At 46.9% G+C, this 24356-nt stretch overlaps 1 protein-coding gene across 1 annotated transcript; it reads right to left on the bottom strand.

Annotated features, from left to right (window-relative positions):
- Positions 1-10600: 10600 nt before the first annotated feature.
- On the bottom strand, positions 10601-15697 carry LOC100282102 (mRNA 3-UTR binding protein). The gene is made up of 12 exons (NM_001371827.1): positions 15363-15697; positions 14261-14322; positions 13869-13971; positions 13420-13496; positions 13272-13333; positions 13089-13176; positions 12787-12862; positions 12075-12105; positions 11845-11967; positions 11561-11652; positions 11218-11391; positions 10601-11126 (listed from the first exon to the last, which is right to left on the bottom strand). The coding sequence occupies exons 1-12, from the start codon at positions 15516-15518 to the stop codon at positions 10830-10832; spliced, it is 1341 nt and encodes a 446-aa protein (NP_001358756.1). The 5' UTR covers positions 15519-15697; the 3' UTR covers positions 10601-10829.
- Between the last annotated feature and the right edge of the window lie 8659 nt (positions 15698-24356).

The raw sequence follows: 24356 nt of genomic DNA, 5'->3' as shown, positions 1-24356 counted from the left end.
TTTAGAATATCATTTCTTATGTGTCTTGTGTAGTCACATAGAAAAAGGAAGCACTTAAAATGCTCTTAAAATCATGTCACCCTTCCTTGAAGAAATTCCTCCCATATGGTAGATTGTACATTCATCATTTCTATACTATGGCAATCTACATGTTTTAAATTATTAAGAAACCCATGGCATGTCTTACCCTTATTATCTTATCATTGCCATGATTCTAGATATAAAGAGATATTCCATGTTCTTAAAAGAATAGGGTGTCACGATAGGAATTCAAATCCCTACGACACCTTCAAAAAGAAGACTCTCTCTATAACTAGAATAGTGAGACTAATGCTTTTATCTAAGTAACCCATGTAGTCTCACTAGTAGAGAATATGTTTCTCTTTGGAGATGCGTAATTTAACATAAAAAGAAAAGTCAATCCAATGATTTATGTTGTTTTGTTTCTTGCCTATATTGGATATGACTCTTCTACATCTATCGCTCTCCATGTTATGAATTAGATTTATTCCCATAATCTTGAAAGATCTAACTATGCTTGTTCCATATTGTAAAATTGAGCATACTTCTAGGAATAATCTAGTTTATATTATAAAGTTTCCATGCTTTAGTAATCCACTTTTCATTCCTTATCAAAAATGATTACAAAAAGGGAAAGTTGTGCTTGTGTTACTAATGACAAAACTCTTGAGCTTACTTGTGAAATCTACAAGAGAATAAGTGCAAGTCACAAGCCTAAAGGGGTTACTCTTTGCCCAAAGGAAGAAAGGTAAAAGCAAAGGTATGGGAACTCATCCTCTTAATCAAATATAGTTCCCTTCAATGGTTATTTATTCTAAATTATCATTCTTAAAGAATAGAATCTTTATTGGACTAAATTTCTCTAGTTGTGCATTCAATCATATTCTCATAAATGCACTTGTCCATTAGAATCTAATTCATGCCTTTGCTATGTTTGTTTTCATATTGATATGCTTCTAAGTTATGATGTTAAAATTCAATATGAAGAAGTGAACTTTCTATGATTGGTCAAAATGTTTAAAGGTGCATATTCCTCTTTTCTAATGATGTGCACTAATAATAAGAACTTTACTTCATGTCTGTGTGACTTGTGGATGATGAATTGTTTATATTAACTATCTAAAAGAAATCATCATTCATCATATACTCCCTTGCGCTATTAACATCTCTCTTGAGTATCTTCAACAAGTTTGGAAGGAAAAAGAGACAACTACAAAGGGAGGACACTCAAATGAAAAAGGAAGAACATCAAGGACAACAACACCTATTTGGACAATAAGGTCTTCACAACAAACAATAGTGTAGTTGTAAGCACCCTTTATCTTTTTCATTATGAGATTGCAAGGCTTAAATTGTTTATTGCAAATCTTATAAGCTCTTATCAAGATACTTAATGCGTCTCCCTATATGTCCTTAAAAGTGAATGCACTAAATCAATTCTTTCAAATACTTGGTGCATACCTTTAGGGGGAGTCTATTCTTATATCTTGATTTTGTTGAGGCTATTGCTTTATCTTAGTAATTTCATATAGTCTCTTGCATGAGAATAAGGTTTCTCATGAAACATGTTACTTCATTTCAATCCATCTTGGTAAAATGATGTCACCTTTATCAAGGATTGTAGCTTTCAATGTTAAAGTAGCATATTTATCGGATTCTCCTATTTATGAGCATGTCTGAATATCTAATGCCTATGTTGTTCTTTTGATCGCATCTGTTGTATGATCGTTGAATAACTTCAATTATCACTTATGCTTCTTAGTGCTTCATGAAATTTCAATTTGATTTCAATTGGTAATTTCAATCGACATCTATCTTGATATGCACTAAGTTAAAAGGAGAATTCATGATATATTATGCAATTTGTGATCCTCTTGATATATAATAACATGACTTAGAAAAGGATCACAAGTTGTAGAACTCTCTCTTGTGCAAAATATTCTCATACATTGTCTTGAGTATAGGTCTTAAGCGACTAAGACTAAGGACAAAGCACAATGAAGAGAGCATCTCTATGTGAATGTACTAAAGGGTAAAACTATTCAATCTTATTCATACATGTACCTAAATCTTCCTACATTCCTTGCATATCTTGTATAAAAGGAAGAGAAAGCATGTTCATGCATTAACCCTGCTTCATAACTAGTATAACTTCTAATAAATTTCACTCTTGTATTAGTGCATTTTTGTCATAACTAGATGAAGTGGTTTTATTGTCAAAGAGCTTAAAGCTTGACCTTGTAACGAGGATAAGCTGCCTTTATTCCAAAGGTGGATGGTCCTCAAGTCTCTTTGAAATCCTTAAGGGTAAATGCTTAAAAATGCCATGAAAATATTCATAACATGCTTTCGTAAGTGCATAAACTGTCATGAGCATCACACCTATACTATGACACAATGCACTTCACATTCTATGTGATGTAGATATGCTCTCATTAACCTAATTATGTGCAATTAGGCATTTAAGGCCAAAATTATGTATTCATCCCCATGCACATATTTAGGGGGAGCAATCTATGTTATATAAAATTATGATTATGCTTAATTGATATATCTTATGATCATATCTCTTTTATGTCTATGACTAATGTGTTTTCAAGTACACTCTCATACGTAGTCATAGAATTGAAAGGGAAATGGAGTATTTGGCAAAGACGACGCTTCCACTCAACTCCATCGGTATTATCCACTCTTTGCCGGTATTCCGCAATCTCTCCATTTTGGTATAATCTTCACTCATATATTGTTTACCAAAGGGGGAGAGAAAGTAAGAAGGGCTCTAATAATTCCGTTTTTGGCGATTCATGCCAAAGGGGGAGAAAGTATGAGCCCAAAGCAAAAGGACCGCACCACCACCAATTTTCTAAATTTTTTAGTTTTTCAAAGAGTATTTTCAAATTGGTATCTTACTTGTGATATAATTTCAAATTGGTACACCCTCTTCAAAATTAATATCAAAACCCTCTTGACCACTAAAAGGAGGATTTCATTAAGGGGGAGTTTTGTTTAGTCAAAAGAAAAGCATTTGAAACAGGGGAGAAAATTTCAAATCTCAAAGATGCTTTGCAAAAATCTTATTCGTTTATCTTTGACTTCTTGCAAAAATACTTTGAAAAAGAATTTACAAAAGAGTTTGCAAAAACAAAACATGTGGTACAAGCGTGGTCCAAAATGTTAAATAAGAAAGAAACGATCCATGCATATCTTGTAAGTATTAATATTGGCTCAATTCCAAGCAACCTTTGCACTCACATTATGCAAACTAGTTCAATTATGCACTTCTATATTTGCTTTGGTTTGTGTTGGCATCAATCACCAAAAAGGGGGAGATTGAAAGGGAATTAGGCTTACACCTAGTTCCTAAATAATTTTGGTGGTTGAATTGCCCAACACAAATAATTGTACTAACTAGTTTGCTCTAGTGTACAAGTTATACAGGTGCCAAAGGTTCACACTTAGCCAATAAAAAGACCAAGTATTGGGTTCAACAAAAGAGCAAAGGGATAACCGAAGGCACCTCTGGTCTGGCGCACCGGACTGTCCGGTGTGCCACCGGACAGTGTCCGGTGCACCAGAGGACTCCAAGTCGAACTCGTCACCTTTGGGAAAATCCAGAGGCGCTCCGCTATAATTCATCGGACTGTCTGGTGTACACCGGACAGTGTCCAGTGCCCCAAGGAAGAGCGGCTCTAGAACTCGCCAGCCTCGGGAAAGTGCTCCGCTATAATTCACCGGACTGTCCGGTGTACAATGGACTGTCCGGTGTACACCGGACTGTCCGGTGAACCAGCAGAGCAACGGCTAGTCCGCGCCAACGGTCACCTGCAGCGGCATTAAATGCGCGCCAGAGCGCGCAGAAGTCAGGCACGCACGCGCTGGCACACCGGACACTCTACAGTACATGTCCGGTGTGCCACCGGACATCAGGCGGGCCCAGAAGTCAGAAGCTCCAACGGTCGAATCCAAACGACCTGGTGACGTGGCTGGCGCACCGGACATGTCCGGTGTGCACCGAACTGTCCGGTGCACCATACGACAGCAGACTTCACCAACAGCTAGATTTTGGTTGGTGGCTATAAATACCACCCCAACCGGCCACTTCAAGGGGTGGGAGCCCAAGCAACATTCCAAGTCATCTAGTTGACATACTCAAGCCCTCCCAACCACATATATTCATTGATCCATCCTATACACAAGATTTAGACCTCTACAACCAACACAAGTGCCACAAAAGAGAGAGCAAGCAATTGAGAGCTACTCAATTGAGTTTAGCCCTAGTGCCTTGTAAGATTCCTTGAGAGATAGTGTGTGCTACATCTTTGTGTTCATTTGCGCGTGGAGTATTGACTCCCATCGAACTTCCTCCAAAGTTTTGGAGGCTTGTAAAAGCTAGCAAGAGACACCAAAGAGTGTGGTGGTCCTTGTGGGATCGAGAGTGATCCTTGAGAAGAAGAAGAGCTCACCGATCCTTGTGTGATCGGTGGAGAGAGGGAAAGGGTTGAAAAAGACTCGTCCTTAAGTGGACTCCTCAACGGGGACTAGGCCTTCGAGGGCCGAACCTCGGTAAAACAAATCACCCGTGTCTTGTGTGCTTATTCTTGTGATTTGTTTGTTCTCTCCCTTTCTAAGTTTTTCCTTGCACTGTTCTTTGCTAAACTTATTTGGTGTTGCCTTAAGTTAAATTCTCATTTAGTGAGGCAACACATTGCAAGAAAGAACTCGTAGCATTACTCTTCTTATCTAAGCCCTTGTGATTTATTCTCATAGACTTATTAGTAGTATTGATCTATCAATTCCGCATTATTTGCAATACTCTTTACAAGCAAGGACTTAGTTTTTATACTCCGATAATTGTATATCTTGTTCTAACCACTAATCAAAGGATCTAGTTGGGGGATAAAGTTTTAATTTTCAGGTTTCGCCTATCCACCCCCCCCTCTAGGCGACTTTCAGTGACCGCAGTCACTTCGCCGCTCCACTGACCGGCCTGACAGAAGGACAACGCCGCCTGCGCCGTACCGACTGCAGTGCCACTTGACAGAGTGAGGCTGACAGGCAGTCAGGCCCGGCCTCAGGCACCATAGGAAACTCCGCCCCGCCCGACCCAGGGCTCGGACTCGGGCTAAGCCCCGGAAGACGGCGAACTCCGCTCCGCCCGACCCAGGGCTCGGACTCGGGCTAAGCCCCGGAAGACGGCGAACTCCGCTCCGCCCGACCCAGGGCTCGGACTCGGGCTAAGCCCCGGAAGACGGCGAACTCCGCTCCGCCCGACCCAGGGCTCGGACTTGGGCTCAGCCCCGGAAGACAACGAACCCCGCTTCGCCCGACCCCAGGGCTCGGACTCAGCCCTGGCCTCAGCCGACGGTCTCCGCCTCGCCCGACCCAGGGGCTCGGACTCGACCTCGGCCATGGAAGACAGACTCGACCTCGACCTCGGAGGAGCCTCCACATCGCCCAACCTAGGGCGCAGACCAGCCACGTCAACAGGAGGCGCCATCATCACCCTACCCCAAGCTGACTCAGGCCACGGGGAACAAGACCAGCGTCCCATCTGGCTCGCTCCGCCAGATAGGCAATGATGGCGCCCTGCACACTCTGTGACGACGGCGGCTCTCAGCCCCCTTATGGAAGCAAGAGGACGTCAGCAAGGACTCGACAGCTCCGACAGCTGTCCTTCCTCCAGGCTCCAGCGCTCCTCCGACGGCCACGACACCACACGAACCGGGCGCCAAAACCTCTTCGGCCGCCACGATGGCGTGTACTTAGGGCGCTAGCTCCCCTCCGCTAGACACGTAGCACTCTGCTACACCCCCCATTGTACACCTGGATCCTCTCCTTGCGCCTATAAAAGGAAGGACCAGGGCCCTCTTAGAGAGGGTTGGCCGCGCGGGGACGAGGACGAGACAGACGCTCGCGTGAGGCCGCTCGCTCCCTCTCCCGCGTGGACGCTTGTAACCCCCTACTACAAGCGCACCCGACCTGGGCGCGGGACGAACACGAAGGCCGCGGGATTTCCACCTCTCTCACGCCCGTCTTCGGCCACCTTTCTCCCCCCTTCGCGCTCGGCCTCGCGCCGACCCATCTGGGCTGGGGCACGCGGCGACATTCACTCGTCGGCCCAGGGACCCCCCGGTCTCGAAACGCCGACAATAATCTTTTTGTATATTAAGTATATTTATATTTTGGACTCTAAAAACTCCAATAATCTAATGTATTCAAAATTAATTAGACTTTTTAATATTAATTAAACTAATGTAAGATTAACACAATAATTTATTTATGATATAAATATTTTTAATATTTTAAATGGTGTACATCAATTTTTAGTACATTATTTAAAGTTTAAAATCACTTGTAATTAATAATAAAAGAAAGTTTAAAGTGATTTTATCAATACATTTTACTGTCGGATACGAATAGTATCAAATATTTCATGGTTCTGTCGAATACGAATCTTAAATCGGATAGAGAAAAACCGAATTCGGATATATCTATTTAACATATATATTAAAATTAAATATAAATATAGATATTCATATTAGCACTTTATCAGAATACAAATAATTCCTAGGGTATCCATGTTGGTGAGGACTGGGCACCGGCACACAAAAAGGGCCACATTTATCGAGGCGATGGCCTTCTGGGACCCACCAATAATACGCTGTAATGTAGGGACCCACATGCACATCGTTTGTTCTTCACTTGTTCGGCCATAGTAGCACAAATCGGGAGGCCCATTCAAATAAACGAGTCAAACGTGCCTAGATAAAGTGGCCCACGACGTCCATTCTCAATCAACAATGGTCAATCCTTTGTTTTCTCCAGCTCAGTGTAAATCCCTGACGTCAATCCTTTAATCGCTACCGGTTAGGGGTATTTAAATGCACTAGATCTAATAGTTAGTGGCTAAAATTAGTTGAGATATCCAAACAACCTAGCTATTTTTGGTAAATTAGATAATAGTTAGGTAGCTATTTGTTAGCTAGCTAATTTCACTAGTAATTTTTAGCCAACTAATTATTAATCATCGGTATGAACATTCAACTTTTCTCCTGGCCACCGCATCACCGCGCGCACGTCAAGACAAGAGATATGTTACCGCATGCTTAAGGGTTGATTTAGGGGGTGTTTGAATGCACTAGAACTAATAGTTAGTGACCAAAATTAGTTAGAGACATCCAAACACTTTACCTAATAGTTCAACTATTTGCTATTTTTAGTAAATTAGTTAATAGTTAACTAGCCATTTATTAGCTAGTTAATTCCACTACCAATTTTTTAGCAAACTAACTATTAGTTTTAGGGGTTGTTTGAATGCACTAGAGCTAATAGTTAGTTAGCTAAAAATATGGTAGTAGAATTAGGGGGTGTTTGAATGCACTAAAACTAATAGTTAGTTGACTAAAAGTTATTAGTGAAATTAGCTAGTAACAAATAACTACCTAACTATTAACTAATTTACTAAAAATAACTAATAGTTGAACTATTAGCTAGTGGTGTTTGGATGTCTCAACTAATTTTAGTGGCTAACTATTAGTTTTAGTGCATTCAAACACCCCGTTAGATAGCTAACAGATAATTAGCTAACTAGTAGCTAATTTACTAAAAATAACTAATAGTTGAACTATAAGCTAAGGTGTTTGGATGTCTCTAGCTAATTTGAGCAATTAACTATTATCTCTAATGCATTCAAACACCCCTTTAGTGACAAGGGTATGAACAAATAACTATATAACTTTTAACTAATTTATCAAAAATAGTTAATAGATAAACTATTAGCTAGAGCGTTTGATGTCTCATCTAATTTTAGCCACTAACTATTAGCTCTGGTGCATTCAAACATCCTTAAAATTAGTTAAGACATCCAAACACCCTATCTAATATAGTTCAGCTATTATCTATTTTTGGTAAATAAGTTAATAGATAGATAGCTATATGTTAGCTAGCAAATTTCACTATCAATTTTTAATCAGCTAACTATTAGTTTTAGTGCATTCAAACATCACCTTAGTCCACAAACTCATCCAAAACATATAATCTTCCTAATGATCATCCAACGCACTTGAACACTGTAGGTACATATCAACAGTTTCTTCGCACAATACACCAATCTGTCTACATATTTGCTAACTACAGAACACTATTCAGATCTGTTAAGCGTTCATGTTTTGTAAAGGTGTCAGCTTGTCACCATTTCAGTGTTTGAGATTTTCCTGCTTTCGTTTTACATGATCCAGGTCCAACGCAAATAAGCTAAAGCTTTTCAACCACAGGACTCTGCTATACTAGTGCTTAACAAGCCCCGCAAAGTGCAGCAGCAGCAGCACTGTCATATGGAAACGAATAGGGTCAGCAGCACTTATTGGTCACTGTGTGCTTGTGAGCTCAGGTTCATGTCCATCGACTGGACAGGAGAAAGCAGCGGTTTCGTTTTGATGGGTAGAACAAAAGAAAGCTTTAACAGGAGAAAGCAGCGGTTTGGTTCTGATTTATCTGTTAGCTATTCCTTGCAACATAAAACAATAGATGATCCCATGTAGGTTAACTTCTTATGTCCCAATGCCTCCACACAAGAAAATTAGTTGCAATATCGTGTCTTCGTACCTGGTGCAATCTCTGTTTTTTTGCTTCCATGTTTCTCTTATCTGGCTTCTCATGGTAACCCCAAGCTCCATGTAGTGCTGCTTTGGTAGTTAAGTTGATCGTTCAAGATTCTGAAACTGTAGCCACCACCATTTCTGAATCAGTGCACAGAACTATTGATGCGAGTATAAATCATCTTCCGGGAGTATATAAATCAGTCTTTGGTATGTCTGTTGCAAGCTCCTAGATATATGGAGTTGCTGGCAATGGCAAGCACATTTTAATCACTGAAAATTACAATGTAAGCACTACACTAGTTACTGAACTGGTTAGCATCAGTAGTTCCAGAAAACTTGGTTTCTCCTATGCTGCTTCCTGAGGTAGACGCCGAGCAGCTTGTAGTACGTCCAGCGCCGCTTCCCGCCGGCGGTCTCCAGCAGCACCTCGGAGCTGGCGTGGAAGCCGCCCTTGCCGAACGCCTCGAACACGATGGGGTCCGTAGCCACGACGGGCTCGCCGTCGCCGTCGAGGCGGTCGAACGCGAACGTGAGGTTCCGCGCGAGGCGGCGCTCGAGGTAGGCGTCGACGAAGCAGCCGTGAGTGACGAGGTCCGGCGCGACGCCGTCGCGGCGCATGTGGTCGGCGCTGAGGTGGAGGTCCCAGAACATGCACATCTTGGAGAAGGCCGCGGTGCGGATGTTGAAGGTGGTGAGGTCCGGCCGGAACCCGGCGGCCACCATCTCCAGGAACGCGCGCTGCAGGGACTTCATCTTGAAGTTGGCCGCGAAGGAGAGGAGGTAGAGGTTCCAGAGCAGGTTGCCGACGTCGCGCCGGCGGAGGCCGGCGTCCGCCGCGAACGCGCCGAGCCTGTAGTACTTCTGCCGGGAGATGTACGCGGACGCGACGGCGCGGATGGCGCCACGGGTGATGAGCAGCCCGGACTTCCTGTGCCGGCGGTAGGCCGCCTCCATCTGCGGGATGGTTCCGGCGGCCGCGTAGGCCCGGACGAAGGCGTCCCCGGTCGCGGAGTCGACGCGGAGGCCAAGGCGGCCCATTTCTAGGACGGCGTCCTCCATGCGCGCCAGCTCGCCCGCGGCGCCGAGGCAGGAGACGGCGAGCGGGTAGAGCGCGCGTGCCGCGCCGCGGTCCCGCGCCGAGAGCTCGCGCACTGCGTGGAGGATCTCGTCGAAGCGGCCCAGGCGCGCGTACGCCGGCAGTAGGCGCGGCGCCGCGGCGGGCAGGCACGGCGCGGCGGAGCTGTGCAGGAGCTGCGCCCAGAGGGACCGGGCCTCCGCGAAGTCCCCGGCCTCGGCGCGCGCGACCATGAGGGCCGCCGCCGCTTCCGTGGCGTCCGGAGCGGCAGCTCTTAGACGGGGCACGGCAGCGGCACGCCGAGGCGGAGTCTGTGCGCGCGTCGAGACCTGGCGAGCCGAGGACGGAGCAAGACGACGAGTGGGTGGGAGGGAAATAGAGGGTGCAGGATGAACCGGCCGCCATGGTGGAAGCAGCAGCGAGCACATCTCATCGTCTCCACGGCTCGGTGTGTGGTGAAGCTGTCAAACCTTGTCCACCCATGCCAGAACTCGATCTTTAGCGGATAAAAAAAAATTCTCGAAGCGTATGATCATATATAAAAAATGATAGCCATTTTAATGTGATAAGCAATAATCCGAATACTATATAATCCCAGTCAGAACAGAAAAATTGTTGGGCGGGCATATATCTGCAGTCCAGATAATTTCAATCACATAACAGGATTGCAACTGCTGAGCAGTCAGGCACATCTCGGTTTTCGCCAGTTTATCGCGATAAATCGGTTATCGGTGGTGGCCGGTTTTAGCCCTAGAACCGGTTTCATAAACCCTGATCTCGAACACCACCAGATCATGAACCAGTAAACCTCCTTTCAATGTCCAATCGGACCCGAACACCGGATCATGAACCAGCCCAGCGACCAAAGCCGATCCCCAGGGGAGCATTACATTAATCAATCGCAAAGTCACATAGAATACACCTCTTACTCAACAGAATTAGACAAGGAAAATGGTACAGTAAGAAGACAGTAAGTAACACAATCCCGCGGCTGAGAAGAGAGAACAAGAGCTCTCACACAAATAGTACATGAACCACAAAATAATAAAGAAAAAAAAACAGGGCGAGGATGACCCAAGTTTGCGCAAAAACAAGCTGAACACTACAGACGCCTTCCTTCCTCTTGAGCTCTACTAGTTGTAGTACATAAGCTGCTGCGCTGACGATTGATTCGGGTAGCCGTCGTAGAGGGCCTGGGAACCGGCAGCAGCAAGAAGGCCTGCTGCAGAAACCTGGCCCGCAAGACCAGCATGCTGCTGCCCGGCCGCGGCCTGGCTCAGGGCAAGCTGCCTCTGGTAGGCAAGGAGTTCTGCTGTCGTGAAACCTTGCGGGACGCCTGGCATTGCCACAGCGGGCTGGTACGTTGCGGCTGGAGGGGGTAGGGGCTTGGAGCCTGTCCCCGGTGGAGTTGGTTTGACACCCCATGAGCACTGCAGGAGAACAGAACGGCGGTTAAAACCGTTAGAAACAATTGCGGAAAGGATCACGCGAGCAGGAGGCGTTCGGTGCTTTGGATCTTACCTTGATTGGTTTCCCGCGGACTACCGACCCATTGGACATCTGAATAGCGAGTGCTGCTTCCCCGTGGGTGCTATATCTCACGAATCCAAACCCTTTGTCCTGCTGAACACGGACCTCCTCGATCGCCCCGACCCCCAAGTTATAGAAGTGGCGGTGAAGCTCATCCCGGTTAACCTGGCCAGTTAAGTGAAAGATGAACTCTGTAGTCTCGAGAGAGCTAGGAAAAGGCAGTGAGAAAGACATTCACTCTAGTTTCAGTAGGCACTAGTAACGGTGGAAAAGCCTGGAAAGCCAGAACAGATTGGGACGATGAAAGTGGTTATGCATCGGTTTGATCTTGTACCTCATGGCCGAGGTTGCCAACATATACAGTAGTACAATCAGGATTGTTCTGTGGGGGCTCTTTACTTCCTGCGTCCTGGCTTGCATCCGTTGCTGCAGAATATAACCAACCAATTGGCAAAATCAGCAGTGAGGAAGATCCTTATTGGCTCAAATCGTTATCACTAATTATGTACATGTTCTCAATCTCATGCCAATATTTCAATACAAACAAGGTACGATTGACAGCCTTGAAAAGAAAACACTGTTCTTTTTTCTGCTCAAGGAATCATTGAAAACACTGACCTGAATTGTTGGAGCTACCATTTGTTAGTACGACTGCGTTATGATTGTCAGTTTCTGGTTTCTCTTCCGAATTGTTCTTTGTTGCCCAGTTGCACCTTATTTGTCTGCTTCCAAGCCATTTTCCTAAAAATTATTTTCCAAAATTCAGAAGTTGCAGCAACATAATGTTGGGAGAGTACAGGCAGGAAAAAAGTAGTGAATATTGTCATAGGCACCGATAGCATGCTTACCAGTCATTTCAGTTATAGCAGTTTCAGCTTCCTGCACCAGCAAACAGATAGCACAAGTAAGCAACTGTAATGCTGATGGAAATGCCAGTTCATACTCAAACTTCATGTGTACGGTATATGAAATACAAACTAATACAATACAGTTTGAAATTTAACTATGCATGACAAAAGAAGCCAGATAAAGTGTAATCAGGTGCACAACCAATGAAGTCTCACAAGAACATTTTAGAATTTAGACAGTAATGACAAAATAGCATTATAAAATTATTCACAAAAAAATGTGAGTCCAAATATATCAAGAAAAATAGAGATTTGAAGCATGAGAAATTAACATCAAATTTTTGTCTAAAACTAACAGTGCTCTGCACTAATTCGCTAATTTAAACTAGAACATTGCCTTTAACAGAATTCAGGCATGGGAAACTTCAGTACCAAACATTTAGATACAAAAATAATAGGAAAAGAAATGAACTGTGGCGTAAGGCACAAGATGACAAGAACGAAAATGATGACAGTTCTGCAAAATTCAAGGAAGCAAAGTCTAGAATATTGCCTTTAACAGAATTCAGGCATGGGAAACTTCAGTACCAAACATTTAAATACAAAAAAATAACAGGAAAAGAAATAACTGTGGCGTAAGGCACAAGATGACAAGAATGAAAATGGTGACAGTTATGCAAAATTCAAGGAAGAAAGTCCAAGTTGCCCGTGCCTGTTGATTACGGAAGGAGACAAAACCATAACCCCTGGAGCGTCCAGTTTTGTTGTCCCACATGACTCGAGCATCACTGCATATAAATAATACAAATGAAAATATAAAAAGCTACAGACAAACAAAAAATGGTAGAAGCTAAGTGAGAAGTCATAGTGTCCAAACTCTGTCATTCAATAGCACAAGAAATAGATAGAATTGAAATAGCATATTGCGAATTTTGAATTAAAAGTCAGCATGTGAAAGCATAGGCTGCAGGTTAAGCTCGTCATAGATGCCATCATGATACAAAAAGGACTTACGAACAAGAAGGATATGCTGAGAAACAGGCATAAAGAGTTGCATCATTCACTTCAGAACTTAAATCACCAACAAAAATATGGAAATGCCCTGGAAATAATTCAATTGGCACGGTTAACCAAACAAGGATTATAATATGAAAAGAAAGAGACAACAAGAATATATTTTTTAAAAAAATATCTCACCTGACGTATCCTCCCTCTGCGTACTTGCATATGCCCAGTTCACCTTGATTGCTTGTCCATATCTGTTTAAGAATTTTGATAATAAATAACACCAGAATTTAATCTCTTAAATTCATGTTGTTCAAAGTATTATAACAGCTGAACTTACACGTGACGGCCATGAAGGGTCATGATTGCTAGAGCAGCAGATCTTCGATCATAGTAGTCCACAAACCCAAAGGAAGACTGCAGAAAGAGTTAATGCTCATCAGATAAACAAAATTGACTCAAAACAGTATATATGCTGTAAAATTATCATCCTGAGAAAAAAGATCATGAAACTTCTAGACAGTACCATAAAGCATACTAGAAAAATTACCATCATGTTACAACTATATATATAAACAACTAGTGGTACTCGGGGCAGCTATGTGCTAACACATCAAGAAAAAAATGTTGGAATTCAAGAACTGGTGTTTCTCTAGCGTTCATAAGACCTTGGATTCAATACATAAGCACATGTGCCTTCAGAAAAGTTGGAAGGCTATTTAAATACAGTCAGTTCTGATGCAATATCACATGTACTCCAAATCTTAAACATTGACTGCAGAAGTTCACCTTCTCTTTCCGTATGAGCTTGCATCTTTCCACAAGGCCAGCACTCTGGAAAACTTCAATCAAAAGGCTCTCCGTGACATTAGGGTTCACATTTCCAACATACCTATCCAGCAAATCATCATGACTTTAAAATCATATTTTGGAAAATTAAGATAACTACATAAAACTTCAAGGTAGGTACCATAATATATGCAACTACAATTAGCTACAGATTTGAGCACCAGCATAAATGTGAAACTGTGCATTACCTAAATTTGGTTTTTGTTACCTTTTAAAACTCCAGGTTTTTAAAAAAGAAAACCATTGTTGCACAGATGAAAAGAGAAAAGGGAAAAATAAGCTATCAATCAAATAAGAAAGTGAAAACAGAGAAGAACACCGAAAGCACTCACACACTGCGACAAGTGGAAGGATCAAACCCAGGTGGAAGGTTGCCATTGGAAACAGGTTCCATCTGCAAAATATAAAATATAGAAGAAAATAAAAAAGAAGATACTTATTGCAAAACAAGCTAATGACAAGCAAATCAAAACAAAGTATAATTGTGTACTAAAATGTAAAGGGAATATAAACCCAGTTCTTCTAGCCATATTGTATCCCATTGACCATAAAATCTGTGGTTGTCAGTTGTCTACAATTACTACTAACGTTTCCTCCCAACTAGAGCAATGTTGCTTTGCATATGCAGCAATGTCAATTCTTTTCGTTCCTTAGCTCAAGGAACAAAAGTCAGAGTACAACTAAAATGCAATTAACACGCTCTATAAAGCTGGAAATTAGTACAGGCCATATAGAGACTAAAAAGTAGCAATGCGTTATTCCCCAAAAATAAAAATACCAACAAATACTCTGAAACCACACCCAAAACAATGTTCTGCGAGGCAACCTAAGCAAGTAAGCAGGATGCTCGAACTCAATGCACACAACATTCCAGATACACGACCAGATCAGATTATCAGCGTGTGTTACCACCTAGCGGTGCCAAGCAAGCAAAGACACGAAAGGGGGCACAAAAGAAAAATAAAATCCCCTTTTAGCTAAAAGCATGGAGGGGGTAAAAACCCAATCCTTCCTATCCATGACAACCAATTAGTAGTAACTGTCTTCCGAGCAATCACATCCAAACGCCTTCCTTTATTAACAAACTTTCTTCCAAGTGGCAACAATCCAACAACGATAGAGGCAGTAGCACAAGCACCTTGTACGCGAGCAGATCACAAACAACAGCACGCAATCATCAGAAAGTTTTGTGCAGCAACAACGCTCGCTCCAATTCCACCAAAAAAATAGCTACAAGAAACCCTATCTATCAAGCTCTAACTAGTGCTGCCGCTAGCCCACCACCAAAAAAGTGTGCAGTAAACCAGCGAGGCAGCCTAAGGAAAAATACTCAAAGCAAAGAAAAAAAATCTCCCAAGCAGATCGGCGCGCATTACTGCTGCCCAATGCGCACGCAGACCAGCAGATCGAGAGGCGAGGATCCGGGGAGACGACCTGGGTCATGGCCGCCGCCGCCGCGGCGGCGAGGACGCCGGACTGGTACTGCTGCTGCTGCTGCTGCTGCAGCGCCTGCTGCATCAGGAGCGCCTGCTGCTGCTGCTGCCGGAGCCTCTGCTGCTGCTGGTGGTGGCTGCCCCCGGCGCCGTTCATCTCCTCAGGCGAGGCGGCGACCAGATCGGAACCCGGGGCGGACCGAGCCCGCGCACGGATCGATCCACGGATCGGCGGACTGCGGAGAGCAGATCGATGGGTTCGGGAGCGAATTCTCGTCGGGGATCGAGCAGGGGAACGCAGGAAAAGAAGGTGGTTTTTTGGGTGTTTTTTTCCTCCTCTGTTTTTTCTCCCCGTCGTCGCGCTCCCCCGGCTCCCCTATCGAGATCAGAGACGGGAGGGGTAGAACGGGGATTTCACAACCAATGACTAGATGACGTGGGCCTTTCCATCTGGCTGTTGTGACTCACTGACATGTGAGACCGGGGTCATTCCTGCCTGAAAACTGCTCGCTCAGGTTTGGGGCCGCTTGGAACTTGGATAAGGCTTTTGCTCACTGTGCCATTTTTGCCCAAATACCATGCGTGTTTTGAGACTTAGGGGATGTTTGGATGGCCGCCTAAGCCGCCGCCGCCCGCCACACTTTCCACGCCACCAGTGTGGCGCTCGTTTTGAGCGCCACAGGTGTGGCGCGGCGTGGCCGCCGGCGCGCCGATCCAAACTAGCCTTTAGATCAAACTTTTTAAATTCATTCATCAGTTTCCCTTGCGAACAGCTTCATTCATCAGTTTTAAATTCATTTTGGAGCAATGTGTGCATGAGTAGAGACCTACAAAGAAAAGACCCTAGCTGCTGCAGCGGCAGACACTACAAGCTCAATCGAACATATTTTTATATGACCTCGCTTGTGAACAAGATTGATGGGATTTCATATGGATTCCCTCGTGAAGTTTTGGCTCATATGATTTTTTTTCTTCGCGTCGGAGCAACACTAAGAGCCTCTTAATCTTCTTTCTAATTAATAGAAATAGAAATAGAAATTTCGGTGAAAATATCTTGCAACGGCTCCTTTATTTGGTTATCCAAATTGTTGACGTCGAATTGAATCACACGTAGCTAGTGCTAGATTGATCGGATCGTCGCGGATCAAAGAACACAGTGATGAGATTAGCTTGTATAGCGAGCAAACCACGAAACAATAATCAATCACACTTACATGACAAAGAGCAACTAGTTTGCACAATAATCCTCAAAGCTCTCATCTAGTAAAAAACTCGTCAGATAATAATGTCGTTTAGGTTGCTCAGGACAGGGACGAAGCCAAACAATAAAGTTATTGAGGATCATTTCACTAATCATTATCTAAATGCACTAGATAACAATATATTTGTATAGTATTTTCTAAATTTTATAGGGGTCAGTTGACCCCAATAAAAGCCTCTGGCTCAAGATCAGTCAGCAAGTCTAGAGCTAATCAAACAATGAGCATCGTTGTAGGATTGTAAAGAAGGCAGTATTTTTTTTTTGATAATTGATTGTTGTGTACTGAAAGGGAATTAGGCTTACACCTATTTCCTAATTGATTTTGGTGGTTGAATTGTCCAACACAAATAATTGGACTAACTAGTTTGCTCTAGTCTATAAGTTATACAGGTGCCAAAGGTTCACACTAAGCCAATAAAAAGACCAAGAAAAGGGTTCAACAAAGTGAGCAAAGGACAACCGAAGTGTGCCCTGGTCTGGCGCACCGGACTGTCCGGTTCACCCCCCCTCTAAGCGTCAGCTTCGGGAATCCGCTCCGCTATAATTCACCGGACATGTCCGGTGCACACCGGACTGTCCGGTGAGCCAGCGGAGCAACGGCTACTTCGCGCCAACGGTCGACTGCAGGCGCATTAAATGCGCGCCAGCGCGCGCAGAGGAGCAGGGCACGCGCGGGTGGCACACCGGACAGTCTACAGGACTTGTCCGGTGCACCACCGGACAGCCAGGCGGGCCCATACGTCAGAGTTCCAACGGTCAGAACCCAACGGCCTGGTGACGTGGCTGGCGCACCGGACAGTGTCCGGTGGCGTACCGGACTGTCCGGTGCGCCATGCGACAGCAGCCTCCACCAAACGGCTAGTTTGGTGGTTGGGGTTATAAATACCCCCAACCACCCCACATTCAAGTCATCCAAGTTTTCCACCTTCCAACTACTTACAAGAGCTCTAGCATTCAATTCTAGACACACCCAAGTGATCAAATCCTCTCCCAACTCCACACAAAGCTTTAGTGATTAGAGATAGTGATTTGTCGTGTTCATTTGAGCTCTTGCGCTTGGATTGCTTCTTCTTTCTCATTCTTTCTTGAGATCAAACTCACTTGTAAATTGAGCCAAGAGACACCAATCGTGTGGTGGTCCTTGCGAGAACTTCGTGTTCCAATTGATTGAGAAGAGAAGCTCACTCGGTCTAATTGACCGTTTGAGAGAGGGAAAGGGTTGAAAGAGACCCGGTCTTTGTGACCACCTCAACGGGGAGTAGGTTTGCAAGAACCGAACCTCGGTAAAATAAATCCGCGTGTCACTCTCTTTATTCGCTTGCGATTTGTTTTGCACCCTCTCTCTCGGACTTATTTATATTTCTAACGCTAACCCGGCTTGTAGTTGTGATTAAGTTTGTAATTTCAGATTCACCCTATTCACCCCCCTCTAGGCGACTTTCATGTACCCTAATTGTTCATGACACTCTCATATATAGAGAGAGGATGCTTGTCGGCGTTTCGACCCCGGAGGTCCCTGGACCGACGAGTAAATTTGTCGCTGCGCGTCCCAGCCCAGATGGGTTGGCGCGAGATGGAACACAAGAGGGGAAAACGCGGCTCGTGTTGCCCCGCGCCAGGGGGTGTGCTTGCAGTAGGGGTTACAAGCGTTCGCGCGCGCGCGAGAGAGAGAGAGAGAGAGAGAGTGAGCCGGTTCGTCAGCTCATTCTCCCGCGCGACCCTTCCGCATGAAGGCCCCCTTCCTTTTATAGATGCAAGGAGAGGGTCCAGGTGTACAATGAGGGGCGTAGCTAGGTGCTAACGTGTCTGGCAGAGAGGTGCCTGAGCCCTGAGTACATGCCAACGTGGCTGTCGGAGAGGTGCTAGAGCCCTGTGTACACGGTAACGTGGTCGTCGGAGGAGCGCCTGAGCCCTGTAGAAGCACAACTGTCGGTGCTGCTGGGATCTTGCTGACGTCCCCTTGCTTCCGTAGAGGGCTGAGAACCACCGTCGTCATGGACGCACGCGAGGAGCCATCATTACTTGTTACCGGGGCGAGCCAGATGGGACGCCGGTCTTGTTCCCCCGTAGCCTGAGCTAGCTAGGGGTAGGGTAATGATGTATCCCCCGTGGCGCGGTCGGTCCGAGCCCAAGGTCGGGCGAGGCGGAGACTTCTCCTGAGGCCGAGGCCAGGGTCGGGCGAGGACGCGATTCCTCCCGAGGCCGAGGTTGAGGCCGAGCCCTGGGGTCGGGCGAGGCAGAGACCACCTTCCGAGGCCGAGGTTGAGGCCGAGCCCTGGGGTCAGGCGAGGCGGAAACCATTTTCCGGGGCCGAGGTTGAGGCCGAGCCCTGGGGTCGGGCGAGGCGGAGACCTCCTCCCGAGTCTGAGGCCTAAGGTCGGGCGAGGCGGAGCTTTCTGTTGCGCATGAGGCTGAACTTGGCTGTTGTCAGCCTCACCCTGGCGAGTGGCACAACAGTCGGAGCGGGGCGAGCAGCGCTGTTTTCCCGTCAGGTCGGTCAGTGAAAGGGCAAAGTGGCTGCGGTCACTTTGACCTTGCCGACTGAGGCACGTGTGTCAGGATAAGGTGTCAGACGATCCTCGCATTGAATGCGCCTGCGATACGGTCGGTTGGTGAGGCGATTTGGCCAAGGTTGCTTCACAACGAAGCCTGCCCGTGTTGGGCTTCGGGCGAGTCGAGGGTGCGCCCGTTGCTTGAGGAGGCCCTCGGGCGAGGCGTGAATTCATCCGGGACTACTGTTCCCGCCCGAGGCTGGGCTCGGGCGAGGCAAGATCGCGTTCCTTGGTAGACGAGGCCTTGACCTGAACCGCGCCCATCAGTCTTTGCGGTTTGTGCTGATGGTGGTTACCAACCGTGTTTAGGAGTGTTGGGGGTACCCCTAATTACGGTACCCGACAATGCTCTTATCCCAATAGAAAAGTAACTCCAAAATACATTTTGTAGGTTTCTTGCGTCAAAACCAGTTTAAAAATAGATCGATTCGAAATCCAAAAAAATCGGCTCAACCGAGTCAAACACTGTTAGAGCATCTCCAACAATGCCTCAATCTGATGCCTCAAATTAAAATATAGGGCTTTACACAGCAAAAACTACTCTAACAGTGCCTCATTTTATAAAATTTGGTCAAAAAATTATAGAACACTCTATCAAATGCCTCAAATATACTACACTATAGTGTACTGCTATAATATATATATATAACTTTACTGTTAGAGCATAATATTTTGTTGGTGTCCTAAATTGAATAAAATTTACTTATTTTTAAATTACTTGTTTTGCGCCCTCTCTCGGACTCATTTCTATTTCTAACGCTAACCCGGCTTGTAGTTGTGATTAAGTTTGAAAATTTCAGATTCGCCCTATTCACCCCCCCTCTAGGCGACTTTCACTAGCCAAATAGTTAGTAATTTCATACTTTTGAGTTGTCGGCGTTTCGAGACCGGGGGGGCCCTGGGCCGACGAGTGAAAATGTCGCCGCGTGCCCCAGCCCAGATGGGTCGCGCGAGACGGAGCACGAAGGGGGGAACAAAGGAGGGAGACAGGCAAAAGGGGAAACCCACGACCTTCGTGTTGTCCTGCGCCCAGGTCGGGTGCGCTTGCAGTAGGGGGTTACAAGCGTCCGCGTAGGAGAGAGCGAGGGACTTTACGCGTCGTCCCGTCCTCCCGCGCGGCCAACCCCCTCTAAGAGGGCCCTGGTCCTTCCTTTTATAGGCGCAAGGAGAGGATCCAGGTGTACAGTGGGGGTGTAGCAGTGTGCTAACGTGTCTAGCGGAGGAGAGCTAGCGCCCTAAGTACATGCCGTCGTGGCAGCCGGAGAGGTCTTGGCACCTGGTTCGTGTGGCGTCGTGGCCATCGGAGGAGCGTCGGAGCCTGGTGGAGGGACAGCTGTCGGGGCTGTCAAGTCCTTGCTGACGTCCTCCTGCTTCCGTAAGGGGGCTGAGGGCCGCCGTCGTCATAGAGCGTGCGGGGCGCCATCATTACTTATCTGGCGGAGCGAGCCAGATGGGACGCCGGTCTTGTTCCCCGCAGCCTGAGTTAGCTTTGGGGTAGGGTAATGATGGCGCCTCCTGTTGACGTGGTCGGTCCGTGCCCTAGGTTGGGCGATGTGGAGGCTCCTCCGAGGTCGAGGTCGAGTCTGTCTTCCGAGGCCGAGGTCGAGTCCGAGCCCCTGGGTCGGGCGAGGCGAAGACCGTCGGCTGAGGCCAGGGCTGAGTCCGAGCCCTGGGGTCGGGCGGAGCGGAGTTCATCGTCTTCCGGGGCTGAGCCCGAGTCCGAGCCTTGGGTCGGGTGGAGCGGAGTTCGTCGTCTTCTGGGGCTGAGCCCGAGTCCGAGCCCTGGGTCGGGCGGAGCGGAGTTCGTCGTCTTCCGGGGCTGAGCCCGAGTCCGAGCCCTGGGTCGGGCGGAGCGGAGTTCGTCGTCTTCCGGGGCTGAGCCCGAGTCCGAGCCCTGGGTCGGGCGGAGCGGAGTTTCCGATGGTGCCTGAGGCCGGGCCTGGCTGCCTTTCAGCCTCGCTCTGTCGAGTGGCACAGCAGTCGGTGCGGCGCAGGCGGCGCTGTCCTCTTGTTAGACCGGTCAGTGGAGCGGCGAAGTGACTGCGGTCACTTCGGCTCTGTCGACTGGAGGGCGCACATCAGGATAAAGGTGTCAGGCCACCTTTGCATTAAATGCCCCTGCGATTTGGTCGGTTGGCGCGGCGATTTGGTCAAGGTTGCTTCTTGGCGAAGACTGGGCCTCGGGCGAGCCGGAAGTATGTCCGTTGCTGGAGGGGGCCTCGGGCGAGACGTAGATCCTCCGGGGTCGGCTGCCCTTGTCCGAGGCTGGGCTCGGGCGAGGCGTGATCGAGTCCCTCGAATGGACCGATCCTTGACTTAATCGCACCCATCAGGCCTTTGCAGCTTTGTGCTGATGGGGGTTACCAGCTGAGAATTAGGAGCCTTGAGGGTACCCCTAACTATGGTCCCCGACAGTAGCCCCCGAGCCTCGAAGGGAGTGTTAATACTCGCTTGGAGGCTTTTGTCGCACTTTTTTGCAAGGGGACCAGCCTTTCTCTGTTGCATTACGTTCCGGTGGGTGCGACGAGCGCACCCGTCGGGTGTAGCCCCCGAGGCCTCAGAGGAGTGGTTTGACTCCTCCGAGGTCTTAATGCCTCGCGCAATGCTTCGGCTGGTCTGGTTGTTCCCTCATGCGAGCTGGCCGTAGCCCGGGTGCACGATCGGGTCCCAAGTTCTCGGGCTGGTATGTTGACGCTGTCAATGGTTTGGCCGGAGCCGGGTTTGCGAGAGCAGCCCCGAGCCTCTGCACAGGGCGAGAGGACGGTCAGGGACAGACTCGACTTTTTTACATACGCCCCTGCGTCGCCTTTTCGCAAGGAGGAGGGGGAAAGCGCCGTGTTGCCCTCGGAGGGCGCCGAACATGGTGTCTCCGGTGAGCTGCTGGCGGGTAATCCGAGTGGACGCTCGTGCCCCATTTGCTAGGGGTCGGCTAGAGGCCCGGAGGCGCGCTCAAAAATACCTGCGGGTGATCTGCCGGACCCGGTCCCCTGCCGATGGGGTCCGAGGGCTCGATGCCTCCCTCTGATGGGATTTCGTTACAAGATCGTTCCCGCTGGTCTCGGAAATGTCCTAGGGTACCTCGGGAGCGTAGCCCGAGCCTTGGTTATGTATCGAACGTACCCAGGGTCATCCCTCGCTCTATGTCTGAGGCGGCTGTTGAGAGCACCTAGAGGGGGGGTGAATAGGTGATCCTGTAACACTTAAAACTTAGGCCACAAAAACTTGGTTAAGTGTTAGCACAATAACCGCCAAGTGGCTAGAGAGGAATCTTCAACAAAACACAATAACCAACAAGATCAATCACAGAGATGGCACGGTGGTTATCCCGTGGTTCGGCCAAGACCAACGCTTGCCTACTCCACGTTGTGGCGTCCCAACGGACGAGGGTTGCAATCAACCCCTCTCAAGCGGTCCAAAGACCCACTTGAATACCACGGTGTTTTGCTTGCTTTTCTCAATCCCGTTTGCGAGGAATCTCCACAACTTGGAGCCTCTCGCCCTTACACTTTAAGATCACAAAGAAACACGGAGCAAGGGAGGGATTAGCAACGCACTCAAGAAATCACAGCAACACCACGCACACAAGTCACAACGAGAGCTCACAACACAACTCAACGAGTTCACCACTCAACTAGAGCTCTAATTGCTATTGCAAAGAATCAAAGGCGCGGAATCGATGTCTTGGTGCTTAGGAATGTTGTAGGAATGCTTGGTATACTCCTCCATGCGCCTAGGGGTCCCTTTTATAGCCCCAAGGCAGCTAGGAGCCGTTGAGAGCAATCTAGGAAGGCTGATCTTGCCTTCTGTCGACTGGCGCACCGGACATGTCCGGTGCCCGATTTCTTTCCATAAATGGCACAGTCGACCGTTGGCAGCCAGAGAGCCGTTGGCGCACCGGACATGTCCGGTGCACACCGGACAGTCCGGTGCCCCCTTCTAGCCGTTGGCTTGGCCACGTGTCCCGCGCAAATCGCACGGCCGACCGTTGGCCCGGCCGACCGTTGGCTCACCGGACAGTCCGGTGCACACCGGACAGTCCGGTGAATTATAGCCGTACGTCGCCGGTGAATTCCCGAGAGCAGCCACTTCGCTCGAGCCAGCCTGGCGCACCGGACACTGTCCGGTGCACCACCGGACAGTCCGGTGCTCCCAGACTCAGCAGAGTCTTGGCTGCTCGAGCCAAGACATTTACAATTGGATTTTTCCTGTTTCCAGCACTTAGACACAATACATTAGTCCATAAAACAATGTACTAAGTCTGAGAAACATACCTTTATCCTTGATTTGTACTTTGTCCACCTTTTTACACTTAGGCACTTGTGTTGGACACTAAATCACCAAAATACTTAGAAATGGCCCAAGGGCACATTTCCCTTTCAATCTCCCCCTTTTTGGTGATTTATGCCAACACAACATAAAGCAAGTAGAACAAGTACAAAATCAATTCAACTAAGAACTCAAAATTGTTTTAATTCAAATTTGGCATATATGGATCACTCTATGCCACCACTTGGTTTGTTTTTGTAAATCAAACTCAAATTTCTATCTTTAAGTCAACCACACATGTTAAGACATAAAGAGAGTCATTCCAAGAGAAATTGATTCAAGATTTAAAAAACTCCCCTTTTTCCCATAATCAATACTTCTCCCCACAAGAAGCCAACTTTTGACAAGAGTACTATTTTCAAAATCTCTCAAGTGGTAGCTGATCCATTTATCGCTTTGGCCTTTATTTTCTCCCCCTTTGGCATCAAGCACCAAAACGGGATCAATCTTGGCCCTTTAACCCCATTGCCTCACCAAAATCTTCAAATAAGAACACAAAGGCAATAAGAGTACATGAGATGAACTTGGAATAAGTTACCCTCTCATCGGAGTGCAGTGGAAGTCTTTCATGGTCCAAGTCCACCTTTTCCCTTTCAAACCTCCTTTGAGACTAAAACAAGCAAACTCAAGCATATGGTTAGTCTCAAAAGGTCAAGTTGTAGCACAACTCCCCCTAAATATGTGCATCACTTGCAAAAAGGACTTGTGAGGTCCAGGGAGTGTTTGTACAACTTGAGCACCACAATAAGCAACAAAATGCAGAATGAACATGATCAAAGGCATAAACACATGTATGCTACAATTCAATCCAAGTTCCGCGAATCTAAGACATTTAGCTCACTACGCAGCCTGCAAA

Source organism: Zea mays, chromosome 1 (assembly GCF_902167145.1).
Source record: "Zea mays cultivar B73 chromosome 1, Zm-B73-REFERENCE-NAM-5.0, whole genome shotgun sequence".
Taxonomy (NCBI): Eukaryota; Viridiplantae; Streptophyta; class Magnoliopsida; order Poales; family Poaceae; genus Zea; species Zea mays.
This window is presented reverse-complemented; position numbering and strand designations above follow the sequence as displayed.